Source organism: Chinchilla lanigera, unplaced genomic scaffold (assembly GCF_000276665.1).
Source record: "Chinchilla lanigera isolate Chin_1 unplaced genomic scaffold, ChiLan1.0 scaffold00145, whole genome shotgun sequence".
In the NCBI taxonomy this organism is placed as follows: domain Eukaryota; kingdom Metazoa; phylum Chordata; class Mammalia; order Rodentia; family Chinchillidae; genus Chinchilla; species Chinchilla lanigera.
The window spans coordinates 861966-877279 of NW_004955546.1; the positions used below are offsets into that span (position 1 = coordinate 861966).

The 15314-nt window shown below is 38.7% G+C and overlaps 1 protein-coding gene across 7 annotated transcripts in view; it reads left to right on the top strand.

Annotated features, from left to right (window-relative positions):
• Positions 1-15314, top strand: part of Ankrd30a (ankyrin repeat domain 30A) — a 91844-nt gene that overhangs the window by 63521 nt on the left and 13009 nt on the right. For 5 of the 7 annotated variants that reach the window (XM_013508375.1, XM_013508376.1, XM_013508377.1 and 2 more), the window contains 5 exons: positions 1131-1283; positions 4594-4664; positions 5053-5146; positions 8223-8335; positions 10073-10202. In XM_013508375.1, the coding sequence (XP_013363829.1) occupies positions 1131-1283; positions 4594-4664; positions 5053-5146; positions 8223-8335; positions 10073-10202 (561 nt within the window). Of the gene's footprint in view, positions 1-1130; positions 1284-4593; positions 4665-5052; positions 5147-8222; positions 8336-10072; positions 10203-15314 lie in introns of those variants that run through there. The other 2 variants (XM_013508378.1, XM_013508381.1) reach the window with 2 other exon arrangements.

Below are 15314 nucleotides of genomic sequence, written 5' to 3' on the forward strand. Positions count from 1 at the left end.
TAAAATCCTTTGAGCCGCTTATAGTTTTATTTTTATTCATATTATTATGACTTAAATCTGAAAATATTTGTCTCAAATTCTATATTCTTAATGACCTCTCAACTGTGTTTTAAATAGGAAAATAAATTTAAGACAACCCATTAGAGCAGAGTAAAGGATTGCTCTATTATGATAAGCTGTGAATAAATTGAGACTATTTCCAACCCCGCTGAAGTTTGGCCCTGGACTGCGTCTGGTTTAAGCCCAACCCAGTCAGTGTTTTGAAGCTGACACACTTAAGAGCAAAGCTACAGCCCTGCAAGGCCCCCGTCAGCCTGGCACTGGGGCGCAGGTCTCTTTAAAAGGCATGAACTTTTCATTAAATCATAAATTGGGGAAAATGTGGCAGTTTACAGCGAAACCATAGTTAATTTAATCTTCTGACTGGTATTTATCATTTATTGAACATTTTCCCAGATAACTTTCTTATACTTTTCATCTCCAGGCTGTTAACTATTGCATAAAGGATATAATTTGGTCTAATGTGAAGATAATTGTAGCAATCTGATTTATTACTCTGACATTGAGTCTCCATTTTCAGTATAAGGAATGGTGGCGGGATTCATGTGCAGCAGGAATGAGTGCATAGGGGAGAGAGTTGTATCAGCTGAGGTCGGAAGGAGGTGAAGGCCATGTTACCTAGGAACTCACTTTTATTATGAGATACGAACCTACTGGAAGGATTTGAGCAGAGGGTTGAATGTAATATGTGAGCAACTCTGAAGTTAATTTGAGCCTCTAACAAAAATAAGGGGAAATGTGTGGAATTTACCACCCCCAGTCCCACCCATATGCCCATTTCTTTTCGAGACTTAAGTAGGTTGTTAAACATTGCAAATTCATCAGAGGAGGAATAGGTAGAGTGTTGAATCTAGTGTCTGAGTAAGGTAATAGTGATTGGGCAGGAAAATGCCACGTCCTGTGTCCCTAACTGAACTCAGTAACAGACAGGAGTATAGATACATGCAGATGATTTGGAAAGATGAACTGATACATGTGGTGACATTTTTGCAGAATATATGTGAGTTAAATATTAATATGATGTGATAATGAGGTGATTGATAAAATCGGTAACAGCAATATCTTGTCAGGTAGTTGTGAGACAACTTCAACAAGAACTGGCTGATACCTTAAAAAAGCAGTCTATGTCAGAGGCTTCACTGGAAGTTTCATCACGTTATCGCATTAATTTAGAAGATGAGACACAGGATTTAAAGAAGAAATTAGATCAAACCAGAAGTCAAGTATGTATGAAATTTAATATGTCAACAGTCAATCTATTTATTTATTATCTTTACACTGTAAGTTACTCTGACTTTGTGTCTGCCCTTTTTCTTATAATTTTCTACATCTTTCATTAAAATGTTTTCCCCCAGGAAAGTTGAGAATTACAGAGACATTGAGAGACTTGTTCATGTTAAGCAGTATTTTTAGTTGTTATCTCTGTTGTCATGGTGATATAGGCAGATTCAGAGGATAATGTTTAACAAAATATTCCAGAAAATTATCTTATTTCTTACCTTCACTTTTTGTGAATAAGGATTTTTGTATATTTATATCATGTATTTCAAGATGAATTATATAGAAAGTGTTTTCTTTTCTCAAAAATGCAAATATTTTAGGATACAGATATTCCTCATTTAACAACCTACCTGTTCAACGATTACCCGAACTTAGGACTGAAGTATGCTGTTCACTTACAGCCCACCCCTTGTATTTGCAACCCATCTTTTTTTTTGGTACAGTTCTCTATATCTTGTCTAGAGAGCCTCAGTCTTTTTTTGTACAGTAAACCTTGTTTATAGAGTACTGTAATTTTTGCTGATTGTACTGTACAATACAGTGTTGTAGTTTTATGTTGTTATACATTGCAGTGCTGCATGTCAGAATTATGCAAGTAAAGCAAAGTCATCAGGTTGGAGTTTCCTTTGACTATTTCTTTTCTCTAAATATTGTAATGTTTATATTATATATAGTTCCTCATTTAATAACATTCCTTAGTCACAGAAATATAACTCAGTTGTTAAACGAGGAGTAATTTAAGAACTATTTGAAAACTTACGCTTTTTTCTTTCATTTTAGACATATAATAAAAGTGTAGACGTATTCAGATTATGTTTTTATATCTGAAATAAAGAATTAAAGCTCAGAGCGGTGGCCCACACCTGTAATCCCAGCACTCAGGAAGCAGAGGCAGGAGGATCTCTGTGAGTTGAAGGCCAGCCTGGGCTATGTAAGTGAGTTCAAGACTAGCCTGCACTGCATAGCAAGACCCTGTTTCCAAAACAAATTAAGTACTTAATTATACTATAGCCAAGAATTTCTTGGAAACATTGGCATAATAAGATTTCTATAATACAAATATTTTAAGAAATATAAAATTGAAAGCACTTAATCTAATAGAGGAGAATTTCGTATCAGATATTCATATTTTTCTCACCATGAAAAGGAAATAGATATTTGTCCTCATTATATAGCTAGACCCGGTATTTATAGACCCGGTATTATATAGCTAGACCCGGTATGCATTTGACCAACTGAAAACCTGTGTGTGAAGTACCATAGCACACACCCTTCCCTTGCTCATCAGAGTGTTCACTGAAGCAGCCCAGCAGTTACTGGAAATGAATTGATTTGGGAATCTGTATTTAGGAACAGGGTCTAGTAGTTTCAGTTCAGCAGCTTCAGCCCACTCCTGTGGTCACATCACATAATACTTAGTCCAGGAAGCCCTGTTTGCATGATCCTTGCTCACTGAGTCGGGCTGAGAGAAAATAAGGTGTAAGTTGTTACCAATGATGCACCATTGGCTACTGGAACTAACTGATGAATGTTAAGGAGGACTGGGGTGCATCTGGGGCCTCAAACCCTGCATTGACTGCCGCCTGCATTATGAGTGATGAGCAGCAGTTCAGCTTGTACGGAAGCCCTCTTCCATTGCCTACCACCTACCTGCCTGAGACATCACATTTTGCTTTCTCTCACCCAAGGTCAGCTCAGCAGGCCCCAGGGAGCAGGAGAGTATTTCCATTCCTCCTTCCTCCAAGCCCCTGTGCCCTTTTTGCCACAGCCTCCTACGGAGCCCTGGGCCATTCTGAAAACTCCAGTATTTCCTCTTCACCCTAAAAGCATTTCTGACAGTAGTGACTGAACCCAGGGCCTCCGACCGAGCTGCATCCCCGGGCCATTTTTATGTTTTATTCTGAGACAGGGCCTCGGTAAACTGCCTAGGCTGGGCTCAAATTTGCTCTCTTCACGCTTCAGCCTGCCTAAGTGCTGGGATTGTAGACATGTGCCTCTACAGCTGGCCTAATTTATTTCTTTTTAGTTTTTTGAGATAGGGTCTTACTGTATATCCTAGGCTGACCTTCAGTTTACTATGTCATCCCAAGGTAGTCTCAAGCTTATAGCAATCCTCCTGCCTCAGCCTCCTGAGTGCTAGCATCACAGGTGTGTGACACCAAGCCCAGCTCCTATTTTAAATTTTGAGACATAATCTCACTAAATTATCAAGGCGAGATTTGACCCAGCCAGTCTTCTGCCTCAGCTTCCCTACAGTATCACATTTTCTCAAAACATAATATACAATAATACCTAATAGCAAAGAATTTATCTGGCTCAATATTGGTGTCACATAGTCTTCAAGTTCTTTATGTATATTCCCTCAGTTTTCCCAGCAGTCTAGTGAGGTGTAGATACTGTTACGATCTTGGATTCACAGATGGAGAAAACAAGACAAAGTTTAACTTCTTAGGACCCCACTGCTGGTGACTGGTGGAGCTGGGAGTCAGGCCCAGGCATTCTGGCTTCTTTCTAGATACTGTTTCTCAAACAGTTCTGGGAGACATCTAGCTGTTACTGAAGTTCCGTGTCCATTTTATTGTCACTGAACATAGCTCTTGTCAGTCACATGTAAGAATTTTTCAAATCATATTTGATGAGTGGTATTTGGAATACATAAGTATAGTGTCATGCTTGGAGTATAAAAATATACAAATACAACTAAAAGGACAACACAAGTCAAGGAATTTACTCTTTTTCTCCATTTTACCAAGTTTTTGTGTTTTGTGTTTTTCCTGCAACACAGGGGGCTCCGTGTGTTGCCTAGGCTGGTCTCCAGCCTCAGACTCCCAAGTAGCTGGGACTCAGGTCCAGAGCACTGTGCCAGCCTTCCAGTTTGTTTGAGTACCTGATAACAGAGCTAAAATTAGGAATAGTGTGTTTCAGACCTAGAGCAGGGGTCAGTAAACTTTTCTGTTAAGGGCCAGATAGTGTTAGTTTGGGCTTTGTGGGCCATAAAATCTCTGCTTTAACAATTCAGTTAATTCTGTAGTTGCAGCACAGAGGTAAGTCTTTAATTTTTTTTCTTTGGTACCGTGAATTGAACTCAGGACCTTGTGCTTGACAGGCCAGTGCTGTACTGCTGAGCTGTATCCTCAGCCCCTCAGAGGTAACTAAATTGTACATAGTTAGAGGTTATGGCTGTGTCCCAGTACAACTGTAGCACAAACACTGGTGGCGGGCAGGTTACTAGTAATTTTTTTTTTATTTTAGTTGGAAGAAGCACAGGATCAACACACAGAAGCTGTGCGACACGCAGAGAAGATGCAAGAACGCCTACAAAAGTATGATTTAAAGCAGTATACAAATCACTTGAGTGTTTATAAAGTACATGAGCAGTATAATATGAAGTGTATGTCAGTTATGTAATTGATGAATCCTGTCAAGCCATGGGAAAATTCTAGCTTTGATAGTTATTTGAAATATGTAATTTCAAGTAAGGACTGTGGATGTAGTGCAGTGGTAAGATCGTGTGCTTTACATGTGAGGCCTCGCGTTCAGTCCCCAACACTGCGAAAGAAAAACTGTCCACAAGCACAGCTAGAAAAATGATAATGACCAGATCATCTCCTTTTTCCCATTTTTAAAATTGTGTGTAGTCTTTCAAATGTTCAAACGTGCGATTTTTTAAATAGGTCTGTGAAAATAATTATTTTGAAATAAATATTTTAGGCTTGAACTTGAGAATTCCAGGTTAAAAGTTAAAATAAAAAAGCAAGCAGGGAAAACTGAACATCTTCAGAAAAACGTATTAAGTACAAATTTGGTAAGTCAGTCTCTTTTTAATTTCTATCATACCAAAAAGAAACTCTTATTTCTCTACTAATATAGGAATATTTTAGGCAATATGAAAAGTCTCAATGATAAAAATACTTGTCATAATCATATTGATACTACACTGCTAGTAGTAAAGTCCTCTTTATAGATGGTAAATTATTTCATACAGTTAATGACTTAGGCAGTGATATTTTAATAAAAAAGATTGTGAGAGTCTAACATCTATCTTTTACGTGTACCACATTTTCTTTATCCATTATCCATTGCTAGACTTGAGAGTTATTTCCACACTTCTTTGGAAATAATGCTGCTCTGGACATTGATATAGAACTGTATATTCTGAGTCATGGCTAATATTTTATAATTTTTAAATTTCCAGGAAATTATGTGATCTAAAATTTTGAATTTCTCTTGCAATCAAAGACTTTCCATGAGATTTTATAATTTATATTCTCATCAACAATGGCTACTAGGTCAATATGCAGGTATTTTTTTTCCCCAGAGAGACATGTATTTCTCTCTGGCTGTAAGAAAGGAAAAAAATATTGGTAAAAAAGTAGACGTGGCTGGTTTATCTTACAGAATAACTAGTGCTTCTAGTATTGCAGTTTCAGAATTTTTTCTGTTCACTTGTGTTTATCAGCCATTCACAGATATAACAGCCCAAGATTGATGCATAAGTCTAGGTGACAGTTTGCTGGTATACAATGAAAACCATGTAACTGTTGACCTGGGAGAGCAGAATCTCCTGGGGGGTTTTTTTGTTTTATTTTTTGTTTTTTTTTGTATTTTGAGGCAGGGTCTCACTGTGCAGTTCAGGCTGGCCTTGAGCTCACTTTGTAGTCCAGGCTGGTCTCAAACTCGCAACAATCCTCCTGTCTCAGCCTCCCAAGTGCTGGGATTACAGGTGTGCACCACCACACGGGGCCAGAATCTCCTGTTGTTCATGCTCTCCTGTGTGGGAATTAGGGTCGCAGGATGCGTTGTGTCCATGGAACTGGAGCTGTGAGGCAGCTCCCTCTGCTGACTGATTTCTGTAAGTCATAGCAGTTTAATCCATCCAGCTCCGTTACACAGATACATGTTGTTATGGCTTGTGTCTAGTGACCCCCAAACCCTCATGTGGTCATAGGTGGGGCTTTTTCAGAGGTGGCTGGATCTGGGGTGTGTGATGCTGGGATTCAGGGTGTGTGATTACTCACTTGGTCCACTGATTGGTTTGGCATAGTTCTGGGATCAAGAATGCGATGCTAGGATTAAGGGTGTGATTGCTCCTGGTCCTAAAGGTGAGTAGCCTGGATAAGATACAGGGGCAGAAAGAGGCCTGTTGCTTATCACTTTTTGTTGCTGCTCCTGCTGCTTATCTTCTCCTCTGCAATACCCCTATGCCATGTCACCCTGCCTTGGAGCCAGCCAACTATGAACTGAAACCTCTACAAACTGTGAGCTAAAGAACTTTTCCTCTCTTACCTTGTGGGTGTTGGGTGTTTTGTGTAAGCAACAAGAAAACACATGTTATCAGGGGAAGTACGGAATTCTGACTAGTGCTTTTCTGAAGAAATGTGGAGAACTAATTTTTTCTAGATTTCACATAAATCAGTCCTGTTTTATTACCATACTTTTCATACACATAACATGAAAGTACATTGATAAGGAGTCTTTGGTGAATTAAAATGCCAGCAGACACCCTCTTACATTAAGGGTCATGCTTCAACACCCAAGTGTATTGAGGTGTTGAAAAGTTGGTAATAATACAGTACAAAACTGGAAAGTATTCAAAAGAAAATAATCCGACCCCAGGAAGGTAACATTATAAAAGCAAAACAAGATAAGTGATGCTGGTCAGCATTCTAAGGGTGAGTGCCCCAACCCAAGGTTAAAAGACGACTAAATTCAAAGTAACACCCGTGTGACTCAATAGGAAATGTATAGAATTCGCTTCAGAAGTAATCCATACCAAATAATGGCTGATGAGGTTTTTTTCCTATGAGAAGTGAACTGAAAGGGAGAGGTGAAAGTGTAAATGACCCCTGTCCAAGCTGGAAATGGAGATTAGGTCATCAGCGTCGAAGGCTCTGATTTAGGGCATCTGAGAGTCTGAAATGAAGTGGGGACGGGACTTAAGCTGCTGCCTTTAGGAGAGCAGTGGTAAAGGAGCAGAGAGAAGGCCTGGTCACTGTGAGCAGAGGCTGGAGGAGTTGGCAGGATAAGAAACCTATTAAAATAAAAGTACTTGGTGACTATCCCATTATTTTATTACAATCACAGCACGAAAATCAGACTTTAATGTACACAAGTGATGAAAAACTAGATTTGTAGATGAGACCATGTGTCAGAGACTATTAGAGTCCATTGGAGAAGAAACAAGATGATAGAAGATCCACAAGAATCATGCAAAAGTTAGATTTCTGTACATTACAAGGAAGACAGACTTTAAAGAAAAATGTTTAATAGCAAAAAAAGAAAGAAAAGGAAAGAAATTCCTAGGCCGGAGACATAGTTCAGTGGCACAATTGCCTTGCAATTGTGAGGTCCTGAGTTCAATTTCCACTACCAAAAAAAAAAAAAGAAGAAGAAGAAAAATTCCTGAGAGAATGCTTATAGAGAAATAAGTATCTTTTGCATCCCAAAGTCAAGTGAAATTCAAAATTATGATAAAATCAAGTAGGTGTTTTCCAGAACTTGTCTTGATAAAATACAGCTTAAGTAAACGTGGCATATCATAAGCTGCTGGTGGGAAGGCTTCTAGGGTATCTTTAGAAACTAAAATGAAAATATAACCACTCTTTTTAAATTTTTCATCAATATTTATGTGTAAAACTTTTATTTTTAACCAATTTTGGCAGTACAAATTTGGCAATACAGAAAACAATGATGAAAACATAATGATGAAAGTACAAGTTAAACTGAGCTATGTTCAGAGAAGCAGTTATTTCTGAAGTCTGCTTATTGGCATCAGCTTTATACATTGCATTAAAACACATTATTCATGAGCTCATAAGAAGTATTTTTAAGACAATGAATCTCTAGATTTTTAAAAAATAATTTTAAATTGTTTTTCAAAGTCTGAAAATGATAAGGAACAGTTAAAGAAACTTACTGAGTTAAAACAATCTCTGGAATATACTTTGGATGAAGAAAAGAAGAAAAACAATGAATTAAAAAAAGAGCTAACTGGGTAAGATTTTTATGTGTCAAATCTTATCAACCATTCATTAAATGATTTCACTAACTTTACTAAAACTAAATATGAATTTAATATTTGCATTTTAGTAATTAAACAAATTATTCTGTTTTAAAATTTATTTCAGAAACCCACAGCATAAGCTGTTTTTGAATGCCAAAGTATATTTACTCTAATAATTTCAAAATCATGACAGTGCTTTGAAATAATGTCAAGTACACTTTTTCATCTACCTTGAATTTTTATTTCTAAAGATACTTTTTGCTCCCTTACCTTCTTTTGGTAATATCCTTCCATCTAGCATTAAAATATTTTAATATCTAACAGCCTGTGTCATTGTTTAACAACACTAAAATTAATCTTGATTTAGCTTGTATTTTCTTTTTACCTCTTTCTCTTTTTTTAGTTATAAAATCTTTTTTTTTTTTTTTTTTGGTTTTTCTCCAGTACCGGGAACCGAACTCACGACCTTGCGCTTGCCAGGCAGGCGCTTTGCCGCTGAGCTAAATCCCCAGCCCCTAGTTATAAAATCTATCACAAAGTTACACTTCTTTTCCATGGGTAATCCCATGTGTGCATGAGGTGTACATGCTATTAAGCTTCTGTTTGCTTATTGTGTGTTCATACACATGTTTATATATTTATTATATAAATAATGTACAGCGGCCCCTTGATGTATTCAGAGTATTGGTTCTAGAACCCTCTCAGATGCCACAATCCTTGCATACTCAAGTCTTTTTTATATAATGGTATAGTGTTTACATATAACCTACTCAATCCTCCCATGTTTTATATTGTCTCTAGATTACTTAAAACACCTAATACAGTGTAAATGTTATATAAATCATAGCTATATCACTCAGGGAGTAGTGACAAGAAGAAAAGACCAGTACGTGTTTAGTACAGGTGCAATTTTTTTTTCTGAGTATTTTCAGTCCACTATTGGCTGCATCCCTGGAAACAACCCACAGGATAGAAAGGGGTGACTATATATGTGTTATACACACAAAATGTGTGTATGACTTGCTGATGTAAATGTTTCTACCATCAGATAAAGAAAATGGAATGTTGTCCAGGGTCTTGAAGCCCCCAACATGGCTGCTTTTCTATTTATTGGTGGAGAACTTGAGTTTGTTAAGATTCTAATCAATATTTGTCTCCCCTTTAGCTGTTTTTACACTGTTTTGCACCTGTTGCATTTCGTCAACATTGTGGTAGCAAAGATCGAAATTTTTTCTTAAAATAGCCTTTTAGTCTACCCATGATTTCTCTGTTGGTTTCCTTTCTCCTAAACTCTGCCTCCTCTTTTCCTCTTTAACTCAGATTGCAAAGATGATGTTTCCTCTGTCTCTTTTTCTGCTTTGAATGATCTCCTTGATGTGTTTTTCTTTATCTTTTTAAGCATTTCATATATAAGTATATTTTCCTTCACTTGGGTTTCTGGTATCTGGGTTTTAGTTAATGTTTTATCTTAACATACCAAAGCTGATATTAATCATAAAAATCCTGTGTATGGTGACAGTATTCTATTAGCTCATTACCTGTCACACATATGTCATAAAATTTTTCTGCATATTGTATATCTAAGATTATAATTGCATCACAATGCTTTCAAATAATGTTAGGCTGAAACAAATGAAAGAGGATCATAATTTCTAAAATTTGTTTATTATAGAATATAGTGTCTGAACAGTTAAAACATTTAAATTTTTACTATGTATCTTCTTACAGATTTAAGAAACTTTTTAAAATGACAGAAACAAAGTTAAATGCTGAGGAAAATGGAGAGTTTTATTTTCATGGAGATTTAAAATCCAGTGAATTTGAAATGGATATTCCAATTAACATGATAATACACAAGGTAATTTTTTATTATTTTTGGGAACAAAAATTACTTAGTTTGGGGAACTATAAATTTCTGTGTTTTGAGCAGTGAAATGAAGGGGTTTTGGTTTTGGTTTTGATCTTAAAAAGAGTAAAAAGATTTTTTAGAAATTACTTGTTTTTGTTTTTAGTTTTATAGGTTTGATATGAATGAAAAATGCACTACTTTTCTATTAAAAAGGCATACCGTCTTCTAGTTTTCTGATTCTCCTTAGCATTGTTATTAATAAATTAGCTCAATATTTATTAGAGCCTACTAAAGGGGAGTAATTTCTCCTTAAATTGTCTTTTACTGTCCCTTTTTAAAAACTTATTTCTCTGTTTATTGTTCTATAGTAAATTACCCCAAATTAGGTAGTTTAAGACAGTATTTTCTGCCCAAGGCCTAAATGCTAAAATCCTTCCCTCTCAACAGAGGGAATTTGGGAGGCACCAGTGTTTGCTTCCACTTCTTTAATCCATCAAGAATTAGTTTTCAGCATGGGATAAGACTCCTTGGGTCTTTGATGTAAGCCCTGGTGTCTCTGATGTACTCTTTTCATAAGAAATAACCTGTGCAACTGACTGGTTTTCTTAGAGTGCATGTAAGAACATGTAGAACTTCCAACATCTAAAGTTCTTTTTCATGTTTATTGTCTTAGTCTCTTAGTTCAAGCTGGTGAATAGTGTTTTTCCTACATTTTCTTGAGAGCTTTACATTTCCTGTGAATTATACTGGATTTATGCTTTGTGAAAAGTTACTTGTACACCTCTTTTTGACGTAAGCTCTCCATCTTGGGCTTCCTGGGAAACTGTACTAACGCAATTCCATTAAGATTTTTATACCCTTAAATCCGTCATGGCATTTGAGACGCAGCCTTAAATCTTTCTGAAGTCTTTCCAAAGGGTTTTGTAGTCATAGCGTTGGCTTCATCTTTAGACCATGTGTTCCCAGCAGCACCCTGGATTTGATCTGATCCCAGAAGCCATTTATTTTAGCATTATTAGACATGTAGAAAAGCTACAGATGAGAAGCAGGTATTTGAACCCAGTAAATCCTGGTTTCCAGCAAGTCTTTCTTTAGCTCATCTTCCAGCAGTTTTTCTTTTTTCTTTTTTTTTTTTTTTAATTTTAAAGAGTAAAAGAAGGATAACATAGTAATAGGGGGATTTACTGAATTACAGACAAAGTGGTAGAACATTATCAATGGTTGTTATTTTACCTATTGGTATCTTTAAGATAGTTTCTCAGGAAAACAAATAGACAAATAATAGTGAGTTACAGACAGAAATGGTAGGAAATTATCAATGGTTGTTGTACTACACTTTGGTTTTTTCAAAGTGGTTTCTAGAGAAAACAGTGATCAATTGATGAGTGATCAATTAAGTAATCATTGTCGATTCTCAGTGGTTGTTGTTGGAAACACATAGTAATGAACATACATCCATTTACAATATAGCATAGGAACAATAGGAACATTACAGAGTTATGGACAGATTGGTAGGAAGTTATCAATGGCTGCTGTAATACATGTTGGTATCTTCAAAGTGGTTTCTCAGGAAAACAAAGATATGCAAGAAAGATCTAACAAGAAGTTACAGTCTGAGGGTTGTGAAAAATAGCAGATTACCTCCTCACCAGTGACTCCTTTCACTTAGGTGTGATGGCTGGAAGGAAGGCCAGGATTGAAAAGAAGGACCGAGAGACTAGCACCAGTAAACAGCAATAGGCTGTTTACTTTTTCCTCTATAGTCAAGATTACATGGGGCTCCTCCTTGGAGATAATGGTCTGGCCAGAGGGAGAAGGCAGAGTATGCTCTGGGCCCCTTCATTCCTGTTGTACCAGCTGGTAGGAGGGGTCTGAGCTCTGGAACCTTTGCTTCAAGGAGGGCAGTCCGACCCCTAGTGGTCACCTTTACAGTCAGGGTATGGTGCAGAGGGCTTCTTAGGGAGTCCCTCTTGAGGTGGTCTGGCTTTTGACAGCAGTAGCAGATGAATGTAGTTGATGAATTCTTCTTGGGGCCCCAAGAATCAGACTTAGGGTCTGTTTCTCTTAGCGCTGCAACAAAGGCAGCTGTTTTTTCTTGGTCTCTTTGTTTTCTCTCCTTGGCCGCCGCCTCGTCACAGCTATAAAATACTGAGGAGGCAGTTCTTACTAACATCTCAAGTGAGCTATCTGGGGCAAAAGCCATTTTTTGTAGCTTTTTTCTACTGTTTGGGGCAGACTGAACAATAAACTTATCTTTAAGAATAGTTTGTCCCTCTACTGAACTGGGATCCAGGAAAGTATGCTTTATCAATGCCTCTTGTCTAAGAAAGCAGAGGGGTGTTCTCTCCAGCCTCCCAGCACATTGGGATCCTGCAACCACTTAGTGTCCTCTCCCTAACAGTCAACACAGGGGGCAGGAACATGTGGATGAAGTCCTTGGCCTACTAGTCAGTCTCAGCACCATCAGGTGCAAAGTGTCCCAGGCAGGTAACCTAGACACATACCTTCTCCCTGAAGGCAGTTCTTAAGAATCTGAATATTGGGCACCCATGTAATCCATGAAGTCTCGGTGCAGACCTCTCTGGAGATCCACTCGCTCTTCCACCACAGCCTGTACAGTTAGGGGAATAATGGCCTCCAGGGGGGTGTCCCCAGGTATTGCACAAGGTCCTCTTGGTTTCCAGCTCCCAAATGGCTCCTGCGTCCCCAGTCAGCTCGACCTCTGAGTCATCAGGCGTCGGTACTCTCATGTTCTCCGAGTTCTTGTTCATCAGCTGCTCCCCCACTGACTCCGAACCTTTCTGGCTCTCAAGGGCAGGGCAAAGAGTGACCCACCGTGTGGCATGTTTTCCAGAGGTTTCTCCATGTCAGGATGGTTCACACACGTCTCCGGGCGGGCCTGTTGTGACCCATGACACAGCTGGGTCATGTCATGCTTCTCTGTGGCATGATGGTTCTTGACCTCGCGGCGGCAGCCAGCCTGAGGGCTGGCGCATGTCTCCGCACCACTTCCCAGGTGCCTGCTGCCTGTCTTTCTGGGTGCCTGGGCGGCTGGGGGCCAGTCCCAGAAGGGCTGGCGCACCCCAGCCGCACAGCCTCCCAGACGCCGCCTGCTGCCTGCCGCCTCCCAGGCCCAGCAGTTTTTCTTTGAGCTGCTATGTAGCAAGACTCCTCTTTCTTCTAAGAATCAGTGTCTTTTTTTTCATTGACCTCTAAGCCCTTCCCCTCAGCCTCTCTACAGACCACCAATCCTCCACAAACAGTCCCTTTAGAGCCCGTTTGGCCTGCTTTTTTTTCTAGGTCCTTTCTGCTTTCACCTATATCCAGTCCAGAGGCATTCTACATGTTCTAGTTTAACTTCAATGGCAACAACTCATTTAGTATCAGTATGCAGTTATTGGTTTGGTTGGGGGGTTTTATTGTTTTGGTTAGGTTTGGTTTGGTTTTTGTTTAGTTGTGTGTGTGTGTGTGTGTGTGTGTGTGTGTTTCTTTTTGAGACTGGGTCTTGCCATGTAGTTCAGGCTGGCCTTGAGCTCACTTTGTAGCCCAAGTTTACCTCAGATTCACAGCCATCCTCCTCCTTCACCTCCCCAGGTGCTGGGATTACAGGTATGTGCCACCATGTCAAGCTGTGCAATTATTAATTTATAACAGACCACCTCAAAATTCATTGTCACAAAGCAAGATCTATTTTGTTCATAATTTGTGGTTTGGACCAGGGTCAGTGAGGCCAGTTCATCATTTTCCACTTGACCTCAGCTAGGGTGACTTGAAGGTAGGGACTAGATTCATCCCAAGGATGTCTGGAAGTCAGAGCAGGCTTCACCTGGGTCTTCAGCAAGGCAGTTAGTGGGCCACCTATATGAGGATTCACCTGTGACTTGAGCTTCCTTGCTGTATGGGGACCAGTTCCCTAAGGAAAGTCAGGTGAAAGATGCGTCAAATATTCCAACCTCACCTGAGAAGTCACATGGCAGTTCCACCATACCCATTTCACTAGAAACCAGTTATACAGGCAAGCTTCATGTTCAGGGGAGGGAATTTTACAGCATAAATATCAAAAAATTTGTAGACTTGCTTTTAAACTGCTACTCTAATGATTTTGTCTAAAGATGGTGGTACTTTCCACTCAATGCCACTGACATTGCACCACATTTTTGTTGTTGTTTAGTATGTGTTCTTATTTCATGGAAGGAATCAGAACATTAGAAGACAATACATTGAATTAAGTCATTTTTGTTTCAAAAAATACATGGATTGTGTCACTGAACTTCTATACTGGGAAATGTTACTGATCCTAACAGAATCATTACACCATAGAATGTAATTCCAATTAACATAAAACATTTGCAATTCAGGAAAAAGCTTATAACTAAAATCTGTACATGCCAGAGTCATTAATTAAAGTCTTATTTTCAAAGTCTCATTCTGGTAGCCTTTTATTGGTTGAAACCTAAATAACTCAGGATGATGTCCCTGTATATTTTTTTTGAGAAATTATGAGGTGGACAGTAGTAGAGAAAATACTCCTAAATGGAACCAGAAGAGACCTGGGCAACAAAGATAAGTCAGGAGGCATCACAATCCCTGACTTGAAATTATACTACAAAACTACTGTGATAAAATGAGCACGGTCCTGGAAAAAAGATAGACCTGAGGACCAGTGCAACAGATTAGAAGGTGCCGACACAACTACAAACACGCTCAACCACCTTATCTTTGACAGAGGGTCCAAACATGTTCACTGAAAGAAAGGTAGCCTCTTTAATAAATGGTGCTGGAAAAACTGGCTCTCTACATGCCAAAGACTAAAAAATAGACACGTCTGTCACCGTGCACTAAACTAAAGTCAAAATGGATTAGAGATTTAAATATTAAAGCGGAAACATTAAATCTACTGGAAGAGGAAGTAGGTCAAAATCTTGAAGACATAGGGGTAGGCACAGCCTTCATGAATAGAACCCAAACCACATGGGAAACAACTTCAGTCAACAACTGGGATCTCATCCTATTAAAAAGCTTTTGTGGGCTGGGGATTTAGCTCAGCGGCAAAAGCGCCTGCCTGGCAAGCGCAAGGTTGTGAGTTCAGTTCCCGGTACCGGAGAAAAACCAAAAAAAAAA